This window comes from Capra hircus, chromosome 2, assembly GCF_001704415.2.
Source record: "Capra hircus breed San Clemente chromosome 2, ASM170441v1, whole genome shotgun sequence".
Lineage (NCBI taxonomy): Eukaryota > Metazoa > Chordata > Mammalia > Artiodactyla > Bovidae > Capra > Capra hircus.
In genome coordinates, this window is record NC_030809.1 from 41,450,375 (window position 1) to 41,475,095 (window position 24,721).

Genomic DNA, 24,721 nt, shown 5'->3' on the forward strand with positions numbered 1-24,721 from the left:
CCTGTGGTCATCTCTCATTTATATAGAGAAGGATGGATGGATAGGTAAGCAAAAAATGAAATTATACTCTACATTTTTATTTCAGTTCAGTTCAGTCGCTCAGTTGTGTTCAACTCTCGACCCCATGGACTGCAGCATGCAGGCTATAAGTTAAATAAGCAGGATGATGATATACAGCCTTGACGTACTCCTTTCCCAATTTGGAACCGGTCTGTTGTTCCATGTCTCATTCTAACTGTAGCTTCTTGACCTGCGTACAGGTTTCTCAGGAGGCAGGTCAGATGGTGTGGTGTTCCCATCTCTTTAAGAATTTTCCACAGTTTGTCATGATCCACACAGTCAAAGGTTTGGCATAGTCAGTAATGCAGAAGTAGATGTTTTTCTGGAACTCTCTTGCTTTTTCCGTGATCCAGTGGATGTTGGCAATTTGATCTCTGGTTCTCTGCCTTTTCTAAAACCAGCTTGAACATCTGGAAGTTCACAGTTCACATACTGTTGAAGCCTGGCTTGGAGAATTTTGAGCATTACTTTGCTAGCGTGTGAGATGAATGCAGTTGTACAGTAGTTTGAGCATTCTTTGGCATTGCCTTTCTTTGGGATTGGAATGAAAACGGACCTTTTCCAGTCCTGTGGCCACTGCTGAGTTTTCCCAATTTCCTGGCATATTGAGTGCAGCACTTTCACAGCATCATCTTTCAGGATTTGAAATAGCTCAATTGGAATTCCATCACCTCCACTAGCTTTGTTCGTAGTGATGCTTTCTAAGGCCCGCTTGACTTCACATTCCAGGATGCCTGGCTCTAGGTGAGTGATCACACCATCGTGGTTATTTCGGCCACTAAGATCTTTTTAATATAGTTCTATGTATTCTTGTCACGTCTTCTAAATACCTTCTGCTTCTGTTAGGTCCATACCATTTCTGTCCTTTATTATGCCCATCTTTGCATGAAATATTCCCTTGGTATCTCTGATTTTCTTAAAGAGGTCTCTAGTCTTTCCCATTCTATTGTTTTTCTCTGTTTCTTTGCATTGATCACTTAGGAAGACTTTCTTATCTCTCCTTGCTATTCTCTGGGACTCGGCTCTTTTTTTTTTTTAACCAGAGTTTAATTTTGCTTGAAGTTATCAAAAAAGAAAATGATGTGAAGCTGAAAGAATTAAATTTTAAACTTCAGTGAAGTCTTTCTTTACAGCAAGAGTTATTATTCCTTAAAGAAATTTCACTGGTCTTTTTATATGACCTTTTCATGACTAAATTCTTTATTTAATTTTTTTTTTATCTGCCACCTGAAGTTTAGAGCTTTTAGGCTTCTTATTTCTTTGTGTTTTTTTTTTCCAAGAGATGTAGGTATACCATTTCTTAAGTTCTTTCTTGCTTGAAAATGTTTATTTTATTCCTGATGAGAGCCTTGGCAGAATGTAAAGATCTTGGGTTATACTTCTGTTTTTCCCTCTGAACTTTATAGATATGGGCCCTCCTCCCCCTTTAAATTAGTGTATTTATTTGGCTGTGCCGGGCCTTAGTTGCAGCATGCAGGATCTTTTATTGTGGCATGTGGGATCTAGTTCCCCAACCAGGAATTGAGCCCTGGCCCCCTGCATTGGGACGACAGAGTCTTAGCCGCTGGACCACCAGGGATGTCTAGACACTGCCTTTTGTTATTGTGGAGAATCCTGATTTGAGGTATTGTTTTGTTTCAACCCTGTCTTATTGTTGTTGTCTAGATACATTTTTGTTGCTATTTCATACTTGATTTTTTATCTTTGAAATTTAGTGACTTCACTAGAATATATTTTAATGATGGCGGTTCCGTACCCTTTTTTTCTTTTTTTTTTTAATGGGATATGCTGCCTCCTTCAGTTTAAATATTCAAGGTCCTCTTTATTTTAGGAGTTGCATGTGTGCTTGTATGTGGTGTGCAGGCTAGTGATTATTTTAAAAAAATATGAAAAAGTTTTCTGTTTCTCACGTAACAGCGATTCTGAAGGCAGGCAGTTTGACCTATTGTGCAGCTGTCCACGGATCTAATCAAGGCAGGAGCCTGCCTTCCTGCTTGCTGTCCTCAGTGTACTAGTTCACTCACACGTGTTCGTGTGTGAGCCTCTCCTCATGATGTCAAGATGCTTGCTTCACTTACACCTCCAGGTGTAGGCACGAAGAAGTCAAGTGTGAGGGGACAAAGCAGCCAAACCCAACTCCTTTGTTGTCAGTTTTGAATAACATCTTTATTATCACTAGCATCAAAAATATTTTTAAAAAATTTTATTGAGAAGAAGCCCTCTCTTCTCTATAGTTCCCTTCCCCATTCCCCAGAAGGTGATGAGTGTTCTTCAGGAAAGTTTTCTTTTATAATAGATTTAGATGTATTTTTCATTAGTTACTTCTGTTCTGTTTGTTAAGAACTCTGAATGCAGATATTGAATCCTTTTTTCTATCTTTTCTGTCACTTATTTCTTTATTCCTCTGTTCTTTTTCAATTTGTTTTATATAATTTCCTATATACTTCTTGCTCCTGTATTTACAAGTCATGTTAAATTTCATTTTTTGTTATTTCTGGAATGATGTCCATCTCTGCTTTGTTTATCTTTTAGTTCTTGAACTTTCTGATGAAAATCCTCTGTGATATTGTCTATCATGTAACTTCTCTGAGCTCTTTTTAAAAATATTTCATTTTCTTTGAGGCTGTTGAAAACTGTTTCTCATTTTTTTAAGGCTATTGAAAACTCTTCACATTTCCTTGAGAAACTCTTCTTAAGATGAATGTCCTCCTCTTTGAAGTATCTAGAAATGATTTACATGCTGATTCATTGATTGGGACCAGCCCTTTATCAAAGAATGGATGGGCAGAAGAATGAACTGTGAAAGTCTACAGCTTTACTTCTAATTTTTCCGTCCTCCACCATATCTGTAGTTTCTTTTGCACTTGGGATGCATTCCTTCTCAGTTTCTAATATTCAGGTAGTTACTGTGGTTTAAAACAAAGCCCTTAAAATATTCTGCATTGTGATCTATGTCCGTTGCTTTCCCTACCTTTTCCTCCCTGTCTGGAACATAGCAAGTAGATGGAAGACGGTAGACATGGTACTTCAGCTTGATTTCTCTTGTTAAACGTTGCATCATCTGAACCTCTGTGCATATATTCTCCATTTTTTTCTGGGACCTATCCATAGTCATGCTGACTAAAGGATGTTTGATTCAGGCTTTTATTCCCAGTTCAGTTCAGTCGCTCAGTTGTGTCCGACTCTTTGCGACCCTATGAATCGCAGCACGCCAGGGCTCCCTGTCCATCACCAAGCCCTGGAGTTCACTCAGACTCATGTCCATCGAGTCAGTGATGCCATCCAGCCATCTCATCCTCTGTCGTCCCCTTCTCCTCCTGCCCCCAATCCCTCCCAGCATCAGAGTCTTTTCCAATGAGTCAACACTTCACATGAGGTGGCCAAAGTACTGGAGTTTCAGCTTTAGCATCATTCCCTCCAAATAAATCCCAGGGCTGATCTCCTTCAAAATGGACTGGTTGGATCTCCTTGCAGTCCAAGGGACTCTCAAGAGTCTTCCCCAACACCACAGTTCAAAAGCATCAATTCTTTGGCGCTCAGCTTTCTTCACAGTCCAACTCTCACATCCATACATGACTACTGGAAAAACCATAGCCTTGACTAGATGGACCTTAGTCGCAAAGTAATGTCTCTGCTTTTGAATATGCCATCTAGGTTGGTCATAACTTTTCTTCCAAGGAGTAAGCGTCTTTTAATTTCATGGCTGCAGTCACCATCTGCAGTGATTTTGGAGCCCAAGAAAATAAAGTCTGACTCTGTTTCCACTGTTTCCCCATCTGTTTCCCACGAAATGATGGGGCCAGATGCCATGCTCTTCGTTTTCTGAATGTTGAGCTTTAAGCCAACTTTTTCACTCTCCACTTTCACTTTCATCAAGTGGCTTTTTAAGTTCCTCTTCACTTTCTGCCATAAGGGTGGTGTCATCTGCATGTCTGAGGTTATTGATATTTCTCCTGGCAATCTTGATTCCTGCTTGTGCTTCTTCCAGTCCAGAGTTTCTCATGATGTACTCTGCATAGAAGTTAAATAAGCAGGATGACAATATACAGCCTTGACGTACTCCTTTTCCTATTTGGAACCAGTCTGTTGTTCCATGTCCAGTTCTAACTGTTGCTTCCTGACCTGCTTATAGGTTTCTCAAGAGGCAGGTCAGGTGGTCTGGTATTCCCATCTCTTGAAGAATTTTCCACAATTTATTGTGATCCACACAGTCAAAGGCTTTGGCATAGTCAATAAAGCAGAAATAGATGTTTTTCTGGAACTCTCTTGCTTTTTCGATGATGCAGCAGATGTTGGCAATTTGCTCTCTGGTTCCTCTGCCTTTTCTAAAACCAGCTTGAACATCAGGAAGTTCATGGTTCACGTATTGCTGAAGCCTGCCTTGGAGAAAGTTTTATTCCCAGTGCTTCCTTATTGAAACTATTTTATCTAATACTTATTTAGCTATTTCACAGTAGCATTGGTAAGAGATTTATGAGTAAATATGGTTTTTATGTATATCCATATGTTGGCTAGCAAATCATGATGTTCATCTTAGAACTAAAGCTTAGGACAGCATATTGTAGATACAAATTTGGTTAGATTTAGTTAGTTCTAAATTTTTTTTTAATTCAAAGTTCTTTTTAAAAATAGGTCCTACAGGAAGCTAAAAAACCAATGGTGGTTTTAGGCAGTTCTGCACTCCAGAGAAATGATGGTGCAGCAATTCTTGCAGCTGTTTCCAATATTGCTCAAAAGATTCGGACAAGTAGTGGTGTTACTGGTGATTGGAAAGTTATGAATATCCTTCATAGGTAAGTTGAATAGTTGTTTTGTAATCTGTAATTGTGTGTATATGTGTTTCTGTACACTGTCACATTTATTTTTAAAACAAATTAATATTTAGTGACATCTCAGTAGCAGATGTGAAATAGCAACTTTATTTTGTGTGAGAAGAACCCAAGATAATAAATAATATTTAAAATATCCAAATTGTGGTAAGTGCTAGAAAAAAATCTTGAAAATTTGTATCATGTTAATATACTGGGTTCAAAAATTGAAATACGAATTTCCTCCTGTGATTATAAATTCTTTATAAAGTAGAATTGTTCTGAAAGTAGAACTGTTACAGTGAACAGGATGAACATTTTTGAGGTTTTTAATGCATATTTCCAACTTATTTTAGGAAGATTGTACCAATTTTGCATTAGTGAACGAGTTTCCCATTTTACACAATTCTTTCTACCTTAAGTGTTACTTTTTGAATCTTCAGATTTGTTTAAAGATTGAGGGTAAACACTCAGTGGGCTTCCCCAGTTGCTCAGTAGTAAAGAATCTGCCTGCAATGCAGGAGATGCAAACAGGAGGTGCAGGTTCGATCCCTGGGTTGGGAAGACCCCCCCAGAGAAAGGAAATGGCATTGCACTCCAGTGTTTTTGCCTGGAGAATCTATGGAGTCACAAAGAGTTGCACATGACTGGGCAACTAAACAACAGTAAAATAAACACTCCATGATAAGCAAATTTTTTTATTTTAAAAGTATTCAAATGCATGCTTAAACATTCATTTCAGTGTTACATTTCTCCTCTTAATAGATTAATTTGGCATCATAGGTCATCATGTAAACATTTTTTTAAGACTTCTGTTTTTTAAATAGTTTATTTGCATTGATCACCTTCAGATCCTTTCTAGCCACAATTTTTAGAATTCAATTCACTTTTGAACATATGTCTTGATTAATATTTTTTGTTTCTGTTTTTGTCTGAAAAACAATAACATAATGACTTTTTAAGAAAAATTTCTGCGTGTCTAACAATGTCTTTATGGTTCCTTTTCACTGAGGACCACTTGGCTAAATACATAAATCATAGATTTTTTTCCTTTAATACTCAGTATTTTTTTCACCCTTTCACATTTTAGAGGGGATCTCATCTCATCTGTTTTTTGTGTGGGTTTTTGTCTCTGATAACCTGGTTTTATGTATGTATGTGTTCTTGTCTGCCTGCCCACTGTTTGGATTCCTGGCGGTCCAGTGGTTAAGACTCCATGCTTCCAGTGCAGGGAACAGAGGTTCAATCCTGTGTCAGGAAATCTGATCCCGTATGCTCCGCAATACAGCCTGGCCAGAAAAAAAAAAATTATACTGGGATATAACTAAGTGACATTTGTTTGACATCACCTTTGCCTGGGAGTATCATAGAACTCTCCATTTTCAAATTGAAAGTTTTTGTTTTTTCGTGTAAGTTCAGAAAAAGCCAGTTTGTCTACTTTTACATTGTTGTTTGCTCTCGTGCAGAAGCTTCTATTTATTATGCACTGGTTGGCCCTTCAGACTTTTGTCTCTTCTCGCTCATAATTTTTCTCACTTTTTTCCTGTGTTTAGGGAGAATTTCTTATTTATCTTCTGTCATTTGTGAGCTTTGATTATGGAGAGCACTAATGCCATTGTAATTTTTTATTGACTAGACTTGTTTTTTAATTTCATTTCATTCTTACATAAGATTTCATTTTCATGAGAACAGCTTGTTTCAATGCAGTTTGTTAAGACATACCTTCTAATTAATGCTTGTTGAGAACATGAAGAGTATAAACCTTTTTAAAATTTCTTACAGTAAGTTTATTTCATAGTAAAGCATAATTTCTCATTCTTGAAGAATCTTTTAATCAGCCTGTAGTTTCTTTTTTTTATTCATCATTCTCTCAGAGGCAAACTCACGTTACCCACTTTGTTTTCCAAGATGAGGTGGGCTTTGTCATGAGTTAGTGTGAGTCTCTGCTCAGATCTTTGTGAGACATCAAGGCTCAGAGTAACAGATGTTTTTTAAAAAAAAATACTGTATAGGTGGAGAGACAAGAGGAGCTAAGTTTTGAAATTGAATTTAGGAAGTCTGAGTTTTGTGACTTTGTTCATTTTTAAGATAGACTTGGTTTTTCAGGGTCCTTTGCATTCCATTGCATTGCATTGGACTTCCTTTGTGGCTCAGCTGGTAAAGAATCTGTTTGCAATGTGGGAGACCTGGGTTTGATCCCTGAGTTGGGAAGATCCCCTGGAGAAGGGAAAGGCTACCCACTCCAGTATCCTAGTCTGGAGAATTCCATGAAATGTATAGTCCATGGGGTTGCAAAGAGTCGGACATGACTGAGTGACTTTTACTTCACTTTCACTTTGCATTCCATGTGACTTTTAGGATCAGCTTGTCAGTTTCTGCAGAGGACTCAGCTGTCAGTTTTGATAGGGATTGCATTAAATCTATAAATCAGTTTGGGGAGTAATGCCATCTTCACAACATTAAGTCTTCCAATCCATGAACATAGGATGTCTTTCCATTTGTTATGGTCTTTCATTTCCTTTGGAGTTTCGTAATTTTCATCATATAAATCTTAACGCTTCTTTTGTTAAATATTCTCAAAGTATTCTTTTGATGTCCTATTAGAGAGTTTTACAGAGCAAGCAGCATCTAGTGGGAGTTTGTTTGATCTGCCCTCCTCCCTTAACAGGTAAAGATTAGCTAGCTTTATTCATAGTAGCTTCTCAAAATGGCTACTGTTTCTATAAAGAAAATTGATAATACCTAACTAGAGCAAAAACTCCCAAATGTTCAAAGTATAGTTACTTGAAACTTCTTTAAAAGATTTTTATCTGCTTGTGTAACAATATATATTCATTGAAAAACTTCCATAAGGACATACACCAAGTGTACTAATTATAGTTTTCTCTGAATTACAGTTTTATGAGTGGTGTCTAATTTTTCCTTTTAGGTTTTCAAAGTCTTCTAATTTTTCTCTAATGACTGTCTTTGACTCATCAAATCTTGCTATATTGAATAAAAATCAACTTAAGACAATTGCGGTTGGCATAGTTTCCCGAATTATTCCATTAAGTATCATGTCATGAAGAAACAGTGTCCTCAACATCTTACTTCTTTGTTTGGCATTCTTAAAACAGTGAAAGACTGCTTTTTCTGATTTTGACATTTATTTCACATGGGTTAAAAAAAAATGAGGGAAGATCTTTGACAGCATCGAACAGAAAAAAAAGACTTGGTATTATTCAAGAATCGCATTCAATTTTTTATAATGAAAACAGCAAGTATGCTGAAATCCCATAATTGCTTTACAGGATTGCAAGCCAAGTAGCTGCTTTGGATCTTGGCTATAAGCCTGGGGTGGAAGCAATTCGGAAGAATCCTCCTAAAATGCTGTTTCTCCTGGGAGCAGATGGAGGTTGTGTCACTCGACAGGATTTGCCAAAGGATTGTTTCATTGTTTATCAAGGTTAGTAGCATCTGTGACATTAGAAACAGAAGAGAATAGTACATTTTGTATATTAGAAACTGCATGGCAGTATATTTAGTGTAATAATATTTTCCATTTGAGAATTTCCCTATACGCTCACCAGTTTCAAAACAATATGTATTTTTATAGATTTTTTATTTTTTAATATAGGCTTTATTAGTTATATAGTTGCTGTTGCTATTAAGAATCATCACCTTACATTATTTAATTACAAAGAATTGGAAGAAACCTAATGCCCCCAGTAACAGTAATTTAGATTATGAAATATTATATAGCATTAAATTCAGTTTTTCAAAGAATATTTAGTGTGATTCTATATTAAAAGGGTAGCACTTTTATATAAACTGTAAAAATTAAAAAATCATGAGTCCTTTGTTAAATTTTGCACTTTGTGCATGCATGCTCATTCGTGTCCGACTCTTTGCAACCCCATGGACTGTATGTAGCCCACCAGGCTCCTCTGTTCATGGAGATTCTCCAGACAAGAGTACTGTAGTGGGTTGCCATGCCCTCCTCCAGGGGATCTTCCCAACCCCGGGATCAAGCCCAGGTCTCCTGCATTGCAGGTGGATTCTTTACCGCCTAAACCACCAGAGAAGCCCAAGAATACTGGAGTGGGTAGTCTATCCCTTCTGCAGAGGATCTTTCCAACCCAGGAATCGAACTGGGGTGTCCTGCACTGCAGGTGGATTCTTTACCAGCTGAGCTACCAGGGAAACCTTGTTTTATACAGAAACAACACTAATTTATAATAGGCTTTTTATTGCCATGCCACATAAAAGCATTGTGTAATATTTTGTTTGATAAACCAAAATGCAGAAACTAAAATCCTGTCCTAGTTCTATCCAGGGATAATCATTGATGATGTTTTAGATATGTATACTTCATACATATTTTTATATGTATACAAAAGTACGTAAATGAGATCAAAGTTTATGTATTGTTCTATAGCTTCCTTTCACTTAACCAAAGTTCCTCTTTTCTTCCAACACTTTAGTTAATGAGTGACAGTCTTTAGCATACTGTTTTCTGTAATCTTCTCTTCATGCTCTTTTTAGTAGTATTCCTGTCATGCCCCTGTCACACACTTGTTCCTGCACCGTTTCAGTTTACTTTACCAAATCTCGCTAGCAGACATCTGAGCATCTCCACTTCGTAACCATCAAGTGAGATAATATACCCAGTTGCCCATTAGATGTATCTGTGTGGTATTATGTATTTGCAAAAATTGATCTGGTAAGATACATACCAAAGGCTTTAACAGTACCTTTTTTTGGAGAAGGGAGTTTAACTGTGGACCCACTGGGCTTTAATTTTTATTCCATATACTCCATATGGTATTGTTTTAATTTTTTAACAGTAAATTTTTAAACACTTCATAAAATGGAATTTTAACACTTATAAAAATGAAATTTTAAAAGGATATCTACTATGTTTAATACGTAATCAGTTTTGTGCTAAAATGTGGTTTGCCATTTTCTATCTTTTTCACAGGACATCATGGCGACGTGGGAGCTCCTATAGCTGATGTTATTCTCCCTGGCGCTGCTTACACAGAGAAGTCTGCTACTTATGTCAATACCGAGGGCCGAGCTCAGCAGACAAAAGTAGCAGTGACGCCTCCCGGCTTGGCAAGAGAAGACTGGAAAATTATAAGAGCCCTTTCTGAGGTATTTGTCCTTAGTGATGCTGCTAGTAGGATGTTTGACATGTTAGCTTGTCAGAATGATTTCCAGAGTCAAGAGGGATGCAGGTCTGAAATGCAGAGATGATTTAAACAATCTGCGGGGGAAACATGAGAAACCCCAAACAGGGGCTTGGGGAATTCCCTGGTGGTCCAGTGGTTAGGACTCTGCGTTTCCACTGCCAAAGGCACTGGTTTAATCCCTGGTCAGAGAACTGAGATCCCACAAGCTGTGTGACTTGGCGGAAAAGAAAATGGGAATTTGAAACTGGTGTTTTTTATTTTTGACTTGTCTTTTGCCTAAAAAGACTCAACTCTTATTATAAAAAGAAGCATCATATGAGATTTAAAGTAATAATATAGTTGTCTAAACTACTGTGTTGACAGCTACTTATGAATTAGAAGAATATTCTAATATTCCCCACTTAGCCACTTACTTAATATACATGCAAATGGACACCAGTATATTTTTCATACTAGTACTGCCTTATTTTACCATAGTTGCAGTGATGGATTATTTGAAATTTATAAGTATTAATGCTTTGGAACCTGTTACGTTATAGATTGCAGGTATGACTCTTCCATATGATACTCTGGATCAAGTGAGAAACAGACTGGAAGAAGTCTCTCCTAATCTTGTTCGATATGATGATGTTGAAGGAGCTAATTATTTCCAGCAAGCAAGTGAACTTTCCAAGGTAAAAACTTGTCTCTTTGCAGTTTTCATAATAATGTATCCTCTGGTGTAGCAGTACTAGTTTTCAGTACTATTACTGATCTCTTATTACTGTTTTTGCAGCTAGTGAACCAGCAGCTTCTTGCTGATCCACTTGTTCCACCTCAGCTAACAATAAAAGACTTCTACATGACAGGTATGCAGTTGTTAGCATGACTGCCGTGAATGGAAAGTGGGAAGGAATATCATCACCTAATTTAGTGTTATGATTCTCACCTGCTAGTGGTAGTATTTGATATGTCTACTCTCACAAGATTTTTCAAATATCGAACTAATATAACTATATATTCTGATTTTACTCTAATTTCCTTTCTTTCTGAAATGTAAGTAGAGTTTGAAAATCCAGTAAGAATTAGCAGATTTTAAATATAAACTTTTACTATTATATGTAGAATTACTGTACAGCAATATGGGGATAATTTTCTGAGTGACAAAAAACTGAAGGTTTTTTCTGAGAATTACAGTAGAAGAATCAAAACACTAAAATGTGAACCATGTTAAATGGTGCTTCTGATATAAATTGTTAAGAATATTCTTAAGGAATGCAGACTAACCTACAGATTTTATAATACATGCTAGAACATGTAGGTCTCTAGGTTATGAGGTAGTTGATAGACATTTTAAAACAATTATCTGTCTAAAAGCAGATAAATAAGTTTTTGGTACAGTTTGTATCCAAGATTGTTTTAATAGGATTTTTAGTTATATTGTAAAAGTTATGTTCATTGTAGAATACTTACCTAAGGCCACCATAACAACAGAAAAACACTACCATCCCAGAAATAACTATATTTATGTTTAACATTTTGGCCAATCAGCCAGGGATATACACATGTATTTATTTAAATATAAATGAGATTATTCATTTACTCTGGGAGGGAGGGTTTGTACGGCTTTATCAAAATATAATTCACATACCATAAAATTCACCCATAAAGTGTATGATTTATGGATTTTAGTACACTGTTCTGTAACCTTTTTTTCAATAACAGTATATATGCATATTCTTTTTTTGTTGTTAATTCAACGCTTTTCTATAATATTCTTAATGATTGCATACTGGCCCTTTGTATGGCTATATATAATTATTTAATCATTCCTATGAGTACTTATTAAAACCATTTAGCTGTTATGGGGCTTATATTCTGAATTTATAAGTTGATTTTTACAATATTTACATGTTCGTTCTTAGACTTTTATAGTCCTTTTGTTGTTTGTTGTTCCTGAATATGTGCAATAGGAAAGTTTTACTATGTGCCTCTGTTGAAGTTATATTATCAAAATGCACATTTTCTTGATATCTTTCAGATTCAATTAGCAGAGCCTCACAGACAATGGCTAAATGTGTCAAAGCTGTTACAGAGGGTGCCCATGCAGTAGAGGAACCATCCATATGCTGAAACATCTACTAAGGCCCAGCTAGTTAATGGACAGTTATGTTGGCACGATCTCTTGAAGGTGTATCTCTTTAAAAAATAATCTTGATATAATATTTAAGGTTGTACCATGCTTTATTTGAAAATTATATTGCAATTATCAGAGAACTTTGAGGTTTCAAAACAACTAATGTGTTGAATGTAAATGTTAAATAGTTTAATAAACATTATATAGAGGACTTTTCATGTAAAAGCACTGATAATCTTTGTGACATAAAAAAGAAAGTCCTTAAAATATGAATTTTTTTATCTTCATTGATCACTTATGCTTGTAAAGTGGATAAAATAAGAATAGCTTCCATTGCTCCTGTTCTAGTGCTAAAGAAAAGATTTAAGTATTCTGTCAAACTGGGTAAATAGAAAAAATACATATAATATAATCATATATCAGGTATGTATCTTGAACAACTAATAATAATAGCTTAATGATTGTTCAGGATTTTCTATATACTAAGCACTCTGGTTTTACCTGCATCATCTTGTTTTGTCCTTGTTACATCCATGTGAGACAGTATTATCTCATATTACAGGTGAAGAAACTGAAGCCCAGAGATACTGGATAGTTTGCCTGAGTCCACAGCAAAAAAAGTCATAGAATCAAACCTGGTTCTCTGACTTCAAATTCAAAGCCCATTGTCCTTAAGTGTTGGACATAATTTCTTCTCATTAATACAAATTCCATAGGTTGTTACCTCTAAGAATTAGTATTGAGAAGCTCAATGGATAACACATTTTTGTTTTTTCTTACATCTGTTTATACAATATAATGTCATGGTGATTTATGTGATTTTTTTCTTTGTATAATAGATTGCACACACAGCCCTTGGAATGAGTGAGGTCTCAAGAAATATAATTTAGGTTCTCATTGATGTTCCATATTTATTATATTAACACCGTCTGTAGTATTTAAGTCAACTAAATTACTCCAGTAATAAAAGACAAAACTAACAGCTTTCATAATTTTCAATTGTCCAAAAAAAAGTAAAAAACTTACAATTAATCTAGGAGATGATCTAATGCTGTATTAACTATTTTTGAAATCTTATGTTCAGAATCATTTGTTTTATAATCTTTATTCCTTTTTGCTTTCACTAGAGATTTATTAGCCCAACTATAGGTTGCAATTTTACTGATATGAGAAGAGGTAAAATTTTTAGAATATAGTTTGTCATCTTCAAAAATTGCTCAGAATTTGTCACCCATAACAGCTTTTTCAGAATTATTTTATTCATTTCAGTCATAAAGTTGTGTACTTTGTTTTAAATTCTCAGTTGCCTGAAATATAACTTCTTCCTAAAAGACTTTGAGTTTAATACAAACTCCTTATCTCTCTCTACCTTTTTTACTCCTTAGCCTGTTGCTGACCTCACAGGGGCAAACACTTCGGTTTTTATTTTACACAGTACTCTTCAGTGAATGAGTATAGACTTCATAGGATTCTTGGTGAGGGAATGTTGCATTCAGATGGAGAAATGGTGATATGACTAAGATGGTCCAGGATCCTAGGGCTGCCTTCTAGGCAGCATGTGTTGAACTTGTAGTTTCATAAAGAATATCTTGTCTGGGCTAAGTAGTACTTATTAAAGTTGTTGGTTTTGCATAAAGTAAATATGAAACTCTGTCCCATGTGCACCTATCAGTCACTCAATACAAAATATTAAGGTTGAAAAGTGAAAGTGTTAGTCACTCAGTTGTGTCTGTCTCTTTGCTACCCCATGGACTGTATAGCCCACCAGGCTCCTTTGTCCATGGAATTCTCCAAGCAAGAATACTGGAGTGGGTAGCATTTCCTTCTCCGTTCTGTCACATTGCAAGCGAATTCTTTACCATCTGAGCCACCAGGGAAGAGCCCATATCAAGGTTATCATGAGCATAAACATTGAAGATGGTTGCAAGACTTTCTGAAGAATGGATCCAGATAGAAGAAAAATACATATAGATAAGAAGAATAACACTGTTGATGGAATTTTGATTGTAAGCAATGAGGGAGTCAACAATGAAAAAACTGCAAAGAATCAAGGCCGAGTCCTTTTAGGTGAAGATGGCAATCTGGAAAGACCCTGGAATAGTACCATTTAGAGAGGACCACAAATGTGTGCCATCAGAGCTTTAAGTACATTATGTCTAGTTAAAGCCATGCTAATGATCGGTATTAAGACCCAAGAAATATCAAATAACTTGCCCATTTTTACCCAGTTAAAGACTAAAGGCAAGAGTGTTTAACTAGAGATATTTTTACTGTTCCATTTTGCCTCAAAAAATGTTGTGGGCAATTAATAGATACACAGGAAAAATCTTAAAAGCCTTAACTCCATACAGAATGCCCCTCAAATTTATTGTGAATTGTATTATAATGAATACATTAATAAAAGCATTAGTAATACTCAGTATGCAATAATTTACTATTGTTTGTTGCTGAGTTTTTTAAACACCATTTCTTGCCAGGTCAGACAGATCTTGTTCAACTTTGGAAATGTTACTTAGAAAAATGGAAGATTGTTTCATCATCTGTAAAATGATAAAAATTCTAATGATTGTACCTACTTTGAACTTCACGGTGTTGTAATGAGGATTAAGTTAGAAAGTCTAAAACTTTCTTAGGCTATTTCTTGACATATAGTAAATGTTCAGTGTGGTTAATAACTGAGAACCATCATTATAGGGAAAGGGTGTGTTCAAAATTTTGCTGAGTTTCAGGAAGTTGCAGCTAACCATCCATGGGAGTCCTTAAAGTCCCCATTCTAAGTGAACCAAGAGAAAAACTCAATTCTGTCAAGTGTGAGGGAAAGCCAAGCCTAATAAAACCTCTAGCTTGTGTTTTCCTAAAGAAAACTATTTAATTGAAGAGAATTGAATGATTTATCCAAGGTCAATCCAGTAAACAGAATACTGCTACTACAAACTGTCCACCAGGGTTGTGAAGATTAACTTATGCAGAATTCTGCAGATTTTGATGGAATTTTTATTAGAATAAGACTTACTGAATCTGTTGAATTCTAACCCTTAAAAGAGATTACTCTGAAAGCAAAAAGATAAAGCAGTGCTATCAGAAGAGGGAAAACTATATGCTGATAGAAAAGGAACAGAAGGAGTGTGAGAGCTATTGATGTGCATAAAACGGGACAGGAGGATTTTTTTGCTGGCATAAGCCTTTGGCTAATATAAACTGTCAGCTTTATTGTTACCAAAACAAATTAACTCCACCATGATTCAAGTTCCCAAGGAGAGAAGAACTGAGGCAAATTAGCAACCAAAGCAGTGGTAAGAGGTAAGGTTTTTTTTTTTTTTTTTTTTTAATGTTAACGTCATTCATGACCACTGTTAAAATGTCACTAGCACTCCTGTACTCTTGCCTGGGAAATCCCATGGGCGGAGGAGCCTGGTAGGCTGCAGTCCATAGGGTCTCGAAGAGTCGGACATGACTGAGCAACTTCACTTTCACTTTTCACTTTCATGCATTGGAGAAGGAAATGGCACCCCACTCCAGTGTTCTTGCCTGGAGAATCCCAGGGACGGGGGAGCCTGGTGGGCTGTCGTCTATGGGGTCGCACAGAGTCAGACACGACTGAAGTGACTTAGCAGCAGCAGCAGCAGCAAAATCGTTAAAAACGCCTGTTACCAAAGGCCCAGTGTGGCTGGGAAAGAGTCCAAGCAGAAATAAATGATATGCATGACAATTTTTTAGGACATTTTGTAAGGCTAATCCTACCTTATAGCTAGACCGTAGGTTTGTGAGTGACCCAACTTTTGGAAACAAGTACTCGTGAAAAAAATGAACCTTGATAGAGACTTTTTGAAACCCAAAAGATTCAAGATTTAATTACCTGAAACTGATCTTCAAACTGTGATTGACGTTCAGAATCTTTGACATCTGTATAATTTTTAAAATGAAAAATATATGTGGGCATTGAAAAATAGGGTAAAATGTATGGTCTAGGACTAGTGATTATAATATTTAACTTGAATTGGTTTGTAAAGAGATCATAAGATGAATAACAGTTTCCTTCTTGAAAGAAAGTGAAAGTGAAGTGTTAATCACTTAGTGGTGTCTGGCTCTTGCAACCCCATGGACTGCAGCCCTCAAGGACCCTCTGTCCAGGGATTCTCCAGGCAAGAATATTGGAGTGGGTTGTCATTTCCTTCTATAGGGTATCTTCCCTACCCAGGGATTAACCAGGGTCTTCCGTGTTGCAGACGGATTTGTTTACCTTCTGAGCCATTTCCTTAGACATGTATTTTCAAATCTGGAAAGGACTAGGAAAAAATCTAGCATTACACATGTTTGATAATTATGGAATTGGAGGCCAAAGAGAATAAGGGTAGATTAGGGAGAGGTTTTGTGATTTGAACCAGCCCTCTGACTCCTGGTTCAGTGACATCTCAAAGCCTTCAGTTCAGCTCCAACATTTATTTAGCATTTGCAGAGTATCTGCTGTGTGAGGTGTAATAAGTACTAGGACTACAAGAGACGTACACACATTTTTATTCTATGTATTGTAAACATACATACATGTTTATTATGTGTGAAAAGTATCTTAGATGCAACTACCTCAGGGTAGTTGAACTAGCTGAGGAAACAGCTTAAAGAAAAGGATTGTCAGGACTTCCCTGATGGTTCAATGGTTAAGACTCTGCTTCCACTACAGGGGTCGCAAGTTTGATCCCTGGTCGGGGAACTAAGAGCCCACATGCCATATGGCAAAAAAAGAAGACAGTACCCTTCTATTGCTTGACTATTTGAAGATTTTTACAATAAGAATATATTGCTTTTATAATTTCTTAAAACATAAACGAAGAATGGCAAAACAAAACTTTTAAGTTGATGAAAGCTAAAAATAGGATACAAAATTGTATGCATCCTCTCTGTGCTTGGCAGCCTCTAAGATGGCCCCGGTGACCCCTGCCTCCTGGGATTCCCTCCGCTTTGTCGTCATCTCTCCTTGAGTGTGGGCCAGACTTCCTGATTCACTTCTAATGAGTAGGGATGTTTGTGCTGAGATTAGGTTTTGGTTTTTTTTTAAACTTAATCTGTGATTTCGGTCTTGGGTTTGCTCTGATTCTCTCCCTCTCAGATCACTACCTGCCATCTTGGAGGATACTTAGCCTACAGAGAGATCTCGTGTGGTAAGGAAGAAGCCTTCCAGCCACCATTTATAAGTGAGCTGAATCTTGGCTGCCAATTGAGATGACTGCAGCCCTAGCCAACAGTTTAATTGCAACCCCATACATTTCTGGATTCCTGACAGAAATTATGAGCATTATAAATACTTGTTGTTTTGAACCATATAATTTTACGTTATTTTGTTATGTAGAAATAGTACAGGGATTTCCGTGGTGGTTAATAGAATCCACCTTGCAATGCAGGGGACTTGGGTTCTATCCCTGTTTGGGGAACTAAGACCCCACATGCTGTGGGGCAGCTAAGACCACGTGCCACAACTAAAGAGCCCATGAGAATTAACACAGCCAAATAAATGAATGTAAAAAAAAAAGAAAAAGAAATAGCTAGTACACTATGATTACGTCTAGGCAAAGCCTGCTGCTGCTGCTGCTAAGTCGCTTCAGTTGTGTCTGACTCCGTGCGACCCCATAGACGGCAGCCCACCAGGCTCCCCCATCCCTGGGCTTCCCCAGGCAAGAACACTGGAGTGGGTTGCCATTTCCTTCTCCAATACATGAAAGTGAAAAGTGAAAGTGAAGTCACTCAGTCATGTCCGACTCTTGCGACTGCATGGACTGCAGCCCACCAGGCTCCTCCAGGAGGCAAAGCCTAGAGTCACCCAAATCTAATAACTGACTTGTGGGATTATAAAGGCCTGGCCATCTAGACCTAGTGGAGGACAAATGTGAAGGCCTCTTTTAAGCGTCCAGGTTTTCTATGGGCCTGACTGAGGATGTCATTGGCCCTGCATTGCAGTTTAGCTTTGCCCTCTGCCCACTTCTGCCTTCTTCCCCTTCTTTACAGGTGTTGATCCCCATGGAACTATTTAATGAGTGTTTTGCACATTGAATTCTGCTCAGTATGTGCTCCCTGGGGAATTCAGTCTGTTACAGCCTTCTGGAATATCTGTGGATCCTACATAGCTGCTTCAATTACCACTATATGTCAGTCAACAAGAAGCAGTGAGGGAGGGCAAGTGGAGGACCAGCACTAACATTTTATTGACATGACTTGGAAATTGCATCACTTCCACTCACACACCACAGGCAAGACTCATTACCACACTCACCTGCAAGAGCGGATGCTGGAAAATACAGCCTTTAGCTCAACAGCCATTTTTCAACTAAAATAGATTCCAAGAGATGTTCCAGTTATCTTTTGCTGTATAACAAACCACCCCAAAACTTCGTGGTGTAAAACAACAATCTTTTATTATACTCATGAGATTCCATAGGTCCAAAATGTAGAAAGGGCACAGCAAGATGGAACCTCAGCTGGGTGACTAGAGTATTGGGGGATGACTCAAAGAGCTGGGGGCTAGAGAAGCTCTGGCTGAAGCACCTTAAATCCCCAGAGAGCATCTTCACTTGTTGGCTCCTGGGCTGGAATGGTGGAAGGACAGGTTCAGAGGGGGTTATCTTCCAGAACATTCAGCACGACAGTCCCAGGACAGATGTACTCACAGGGTGGTTCAGGGTTCCAAGAACCATAGTGTTCCCAGAGGCCAAGGGGGAAGCTGCAAGGCTTTTGATGACAACTTCGGAAACTATAGCATCACTTCACTGTGCTTTATTGGTCAAGCCAGTCTCGGAGCCCACCCAGGTTCAAAGGAAGAAAGCATACACCCTACCTCTTGAGAGGAGGAGGGTAAAATGATTAAAACAATCACAAGAATAGACATTGGGAGACAAGCCCTGTGATACCTACTGCAGTAGTGAAGAAGGAGATACGCAGGAGAAAAAGACTGTAATGAATTATAAAGAGAAGCTTCTATAACATACCAACTAATCTATACCTGTTTTCTCATTAGTTACCACAACTCAACTGCTTTTGTATCCAGCATAGAGTTGGTAAGTCTCCTGTCATATATAAGATAGAATGAAGACCCTTTCCTTTGGCTCAAATTCTTTAAGCTTTTAAATATAACCCAAGAACATTGGCACCTGTAACTGAGATGCTTTGGGGGGCATAAAGGCTATTTATAGGACATTGGCACCCGTAACTGAGATGCTTTGGGGGGCATGAGGAAATGAGCCTTTGTGAGTTTCTTCACAGATTGTCCAGTCTGGGTTGCTATAGATTGAGTAAGTACTGGGCCAGATGGAGTAATGTTCCTCAAGTAATAGATTTAATATCACAGTCTGAGTACAATAGTAAAACCCAAAGTGTAGTTTTTCAGTGTCTTCTATTCCATTTCCACTTTACAGGATTTACTGTATTCTTCAGTAGGGTAAGTAACCTCCCTGCTAGAAAATGTACTGTAATTAATATAAATTATTTTCTGAATTTAAAAAAAAGTAGCAAATCTTGAGGACAAGAACTAGGACAAGAACTGAGTCTATGGAGATCTTTAAACTCTTTGAAGACTTGGGGATTTTCCTCATGTTCCGAGGGTTAGGGTGACCTTGTCCCTTTGTTCTAGAACAGAAGCAATCTACTTTGCTGCTGGGAAGCCCTGGGTTAATGTTGGAAATCTAAAAGGAGCAATAAAGCATGATTAAATTTCATTAATCTCAATTTGTCCTGCCAAGAAAAATAAAGCCCAAATATTTTTTTGCCTGTTTCTGCTTTTTTTTTTTTTTTAAACTGAGGCAACCTGGTCTTTTTTTTTTTTTTCCCCCCAATTGGAGTATACTTGCTTTACAATATTGTGTTAGTTTCTGCTGTACAGCAAAGTACATATATAGAATCAGCTATATGTTTACATATAAACCCTCTGTTCTGGATTTCCTTTCCATTTAGGTCACCAGAGAGCATTGATTAGAGTTCCCTGTGCTATACAGTCAGTTCTCAGTAATCTATTTTATACATAGCAGTGTATATATATTCAGAGAAGGCAATGGCAACCCACTCCAGCACTCTTGTCTGCAAAATCCCATGGACGGAGGAGCCTGGTGGGCTGCAGTCCATGGGGTTGCTAAGAGTCCGATAGGACTGAGCAACTTCACTTTCACTTTTCACTTTCACGCATTGGAGAAGGAAATGGCAACCCACTCCAGTGTTCTTGCCTTGAGAATCCCAGGGATGGCAGAGCCTGGTGGGCTGCTGTCTGTGGGGTTGCACAGAGTCGGACACGACTGAAGCGACTTAGCAGCAGTGTATATATGTCAATCCCAATTCCCCAGTCCATCCCCTCCCCCCAGAACCTGGACTTTATCTGAGATATATTGTTACATGGATAAAGTTAAATCATAATAGAGCCTTCTGGTAGGTCCCCCAAACTCCAATTCCCATAAAACATAAAGTGGAAATTTATGGTTTGCTTAGTAGCTGGCACTAAACAGCTACACCCCTTCTTGAGATGGGGCTTGTTTGTATCTGCAAGCTGGGAGGAATGAGGAGGGAGGGGCAGCAGCATTTTCTTGGGAGCTTGGGGTTGTTCCTCAGTAACTGTGTCTGCGTCTTTACTCCGTGACCTCTGTGCTCTCCTTGCTTACGCTTCACTTTCTAGTTAAGTGCGTGTGTCCATTTCGCCAAGCCTTTTTGTTCCATGAGAGGCAGGATGCACCCTGACCCCTTTCCCGAATGTTCTTAGCTAATACTTTTGTACTCTTCCCAGTCATATATGAAGCGCATTTTCTACAGGTTCACACTTGCCATTGTCATCTCATGTATTCCGTACCTTTCCTTCATCTTGACTCCACATATAAAATACAGTGCCCTTTGGTAAAACTGGAACAATTCTTATCCAAAACTGGAGTATTAGGACAATTATTTTATAAGGGAGTGGTTTTAGGAAAGGGTGGTATCCTGTACAAATCGATTGACTGCCAGAAAAGAGATAACCTGATCTTTTTAAATAACCTGCTTGATCTTGAGAGTCCACATCTTATTCCACTAAGATCTTTTTGATTGGAATTGGTTCTTCCATTTCATGTTTTGTGGTTTAATTAAGTCCCTTGCAAGAAAAGCAATTTTCAGAAGGGAAATGAAAACCACCCTAAAAGGGGGCAGAGATCTTTCTGCTAGACAAACTACCAAGAAATTATTAGGAAGTTCTATGTTCCTAATACACCAACCTGCTCTTATCATTACTAACTTACAACTAAGGCTACTAGGCAAGGACTGGGCCTGCTTAGTGTTTTTCCTCCGGGAAGTACCCAGTGTGCTTTTAAATTTGAACATTGTGATGTTAACTAGGATTACAATGTATAATCCTCACGACTGAATGGACCAAATCAACTGCTCACCCCTGGAAATAACACTTCACTTTTCCTAGGCACCAAGACACTGATTAGGGCTCTAGGCAAGGAATTTTCCTAAGTCAGCCCTGCAGCCCAGGAAGTCATTCCTTCTCGCTGGTGAGCATCTCCCTCCCAGAGAGCAGGGTTAACTCACCTCTGACTCATCATGCTTATACACAATAAACAGTTGAGAAAATATTGTCTGCTAGAGTTCTGGATGCAGTAGAACACACACACACACACGTATATATGTGTGTGTATATATATGTATGTATGTACATATATATATGTATATATGTATGTGTATATATATATGTGTGTGTGTGTGTATCTAGTGAACCAAAAGATACCACATCCCAGTTTCCTGTGGGGCCCATAATTCTTCCCTGGTCTCACCCACCAAAGTAATACATCAAAAGCACTGACTGCTCATTTGCACCAACATGGATGGACCTACAGATGATCATACTAAGTGAAGTACTCACTTAGTATGTACTTACTTAGGATTGTCTTTTCTCTGAGAGAAAAGAGAAAGACAAGCATCATGAGATCACTGATATGTGCAATCTAAAAAACAGTACAGGACTTACCTGGTGGCACAGTGGATAAGAATCCACCTGCTAATGCAGGGGACATGGGTTTGATCCCTGGTCCGGGAAGATTGCACATGCCTTGGAGCGGCTAAGCCTGTGTGCCACAACTACTGAGCCCTAGTTCTAGAGCCCCTGAGCCACAATTACTGAGCATGTGTGCCGCAACTAGTGAAGCCTGCATGCCTAGAGACTGTGTTCTGTAACAAGAGAAGCCACCAAAAGGAGCAGCCCGCACACCGCAATAAAGAGTAGCCCAGCTCACCACGATTCGAGAAACCCGGGCAGAGTGATGACCCAGTGCACCCACAGGTAAATAAAAAGTAGTACAAATAAAATTATTTACAAAATAGAAACAGACTCACAGACATAGCAAACTTAAGGTTACCAAAGGGGAGGGGTCAGGGAGGGATAAGTTGGGTGTAGGGAATTAACAGATGCACACTACTATTTGTAAAACAGATTAACAACAAAGATTCATAGCACAGGGAACTATATTCAATATATTTTTTTTTTAAGAGCAAATGTTTAATTTTTAATTAGACAGGCTTTGATTTCTAATAGTTCATTAACAATTTATTCTATCAAGCTACTGTTAGGGGACAGTTCTCCCTTTACATCAGACTCAAACTCCCAACTTCTAACATGTTTCCACTAAATACAGTCTTATTAATTATACAACAACGAGAAAGTTTCTTACAGAAAGCAATTAAAACCCCCCAAAAATCAAAAGTGGTTGTTTGAGTACTGAGCTTTTTAAGAATAATTTCCTTTTCGTCTCATTTCAAGAGTAATTTTATTTTTAGATTTATCAAGTTCATTTGTTATTTTTAATTCAATGTTATATTCATTTTATATTTAATATCTTATAGTAAACCATAATGGAAAAGAATTTTTAGAAAATAATATAGATATATACAGAAGAAGTGGCAAGAAGACACAGAAGAACTATACAAAAAAGATCTTCACAACCCAGATAATCCCAATGGTGTGATCACTTGCCTAGAGCCAGACATCCTGGAATGTGAAGTCAAGTGAGCTTTAGGAAGCATCACTGCAAACAAAGCTAGTGGAGGTGATGGAATTCCAGCTGAGCTATTTCAAATCCTAAAAGATGATGCTGTGAAAGTGCTGCACTCAATATACCAGCAAATTTGGAAAACTCAGCAGTGGCCACAGGACTGGAAAAGGTCTGTTTTCATTCCAATCCCAAAGAAAGGCAATGCCAAAGAATGCCCAAACTACCACACAATTGCACTCATCTCACATGCTAGTAATGCTCAAAATTCTCCAAGCCAGGCTTTAGCAATATGTGAACTGTGAACTTCCAGATGTTTAAGCTTGTTTTAGAAAAGGCAGAGGAACCAGAGATCAAATTGCCAACATCTGCTGGATCACGGAAAAAGCAAGAAAGTTCCAGAAAAACATCTATTTCTGCTTTATTGACTATGCCAAAGCCTTTGACTGTGTGGATCACAATAAACTGTGGAAAATTCTGAAAGAGATGGGAATACCAGACCACCTGACATGCCTCTTGAGAAATCTGTATGCAAGTCAGGAAGCAACAGTTAGAACTGGACATGGAAAAACAGACTGTTTCCAAATAGGAAAAGGAGTACATCAAGGCTGTATATTGTCACTCTGCTTATTTAACTTCTATGCAGAGTCCGTCAAGAGAAACGCTGGGCTGGAAGAAGCACAAGCTGGAATCAAGATTGCTGGCAGAAATGTCAATAACCTCAGATATGCAGATGACACCCCTCTTATGGCAGAAAGTGAAGAGGAACTCAAAAGCCTCTTGATGAAAGTGAAAGAAGAGAGTGAAAAAGTTGGCTTAAAGCTCATCATTCAGAAAACAAATATCATGGCATATGGTCCCATCACTTCATGGGAAATAGATGGGGAAACAGTGTCAGACTTTATTTTTTGGGGCTCCAAAATCACTGCAGATGGTGATTGCAGCCATGAAATTAAAAGACGGTTACTCCTTGGAAGGAAAGTTATGACCAATCTAGACAGCATATTCAAAAGCAGAGACATTACTTTGCCAACAAAGGTCCATCTAGTCAAGGCTATGGTTTTTCCTGTGGTCATGTATGGATGTGAGAGTTGGACCATAAAGAAAGCTGAGTGCGGAAGAATGGATGCTTTTGAACTGTGGTGTTGGATAAGACTCTTGAGAGTCCCTTGGACTGCAAGGAGATCCAACCAGCCCATCGTAAAGGAGATCAGTCCTGGGTGTTCATTGGAAGGACTGATGTTGAAGCTGAAACTCCAATACTTTGGCCACCTGATGCGAAGAGCTGACTCATCTGAAAAGACCCTGATGCTGGGAAAGATTGAGGGCAGGAAGAGAAGGGGATGATAGAGGATGAGATGGTTGGATGGCATCACCAACTCAACTGACATGAGTTTGGGTAAACTCCAGGAGTTGGTGATGACTAGGGAGGCCTGGGGAGAAGGTAATGGCAACCCACTCCAGTACTCTTGCCTGGAAAATCCCATGGATGGAGGAGCCTGGTAGGCTGCAGTCCATGGGGTTGCGACAAATCAGACACAACTGAGCGACTTCACTTTCACTTTTCACTTTCATGCA

General features: G+C 38.1%; 1 protein-coding gene across 1 annotated transcript in view; it reads left to right on the top strand.

Moving 5' to 3' along the window:
• The window catches only part of NDUFS1 (NADH:ubiquinone oxidoreductase core subunit S1), a 33,451-nt gene extending 18,861 nt beyond the window's left edge, over positions 1-14,590 (top strand). Inside the window, exons 14-19 of the mRNA XM_005676414.3 lie at positions 4,693-4,853; positions 8,159-8,313; positions 9,829-10,004; positions 10,582-10,716; positions 10,818-10,890; positions 12,063-14,590. Coding sequence (XP_005676471.1) covers positions 4,693-4,853; positions 8,159-8,313; positions 9,829-10,004; positions 10,582-10,716; positions 10,818-10,890; positions 12,063-12,154 — 792 coding nt within the window. The 3' untranslated portion in view covers positions 12,155-14,590. The remainder of the gene's footprint in view (positions 1-4,692; positions 4,854-8,158; positions 8,314-9,828; positions 10,005-10,581; positions 10,717-10,817; positions 10,891-12,062) is intronic.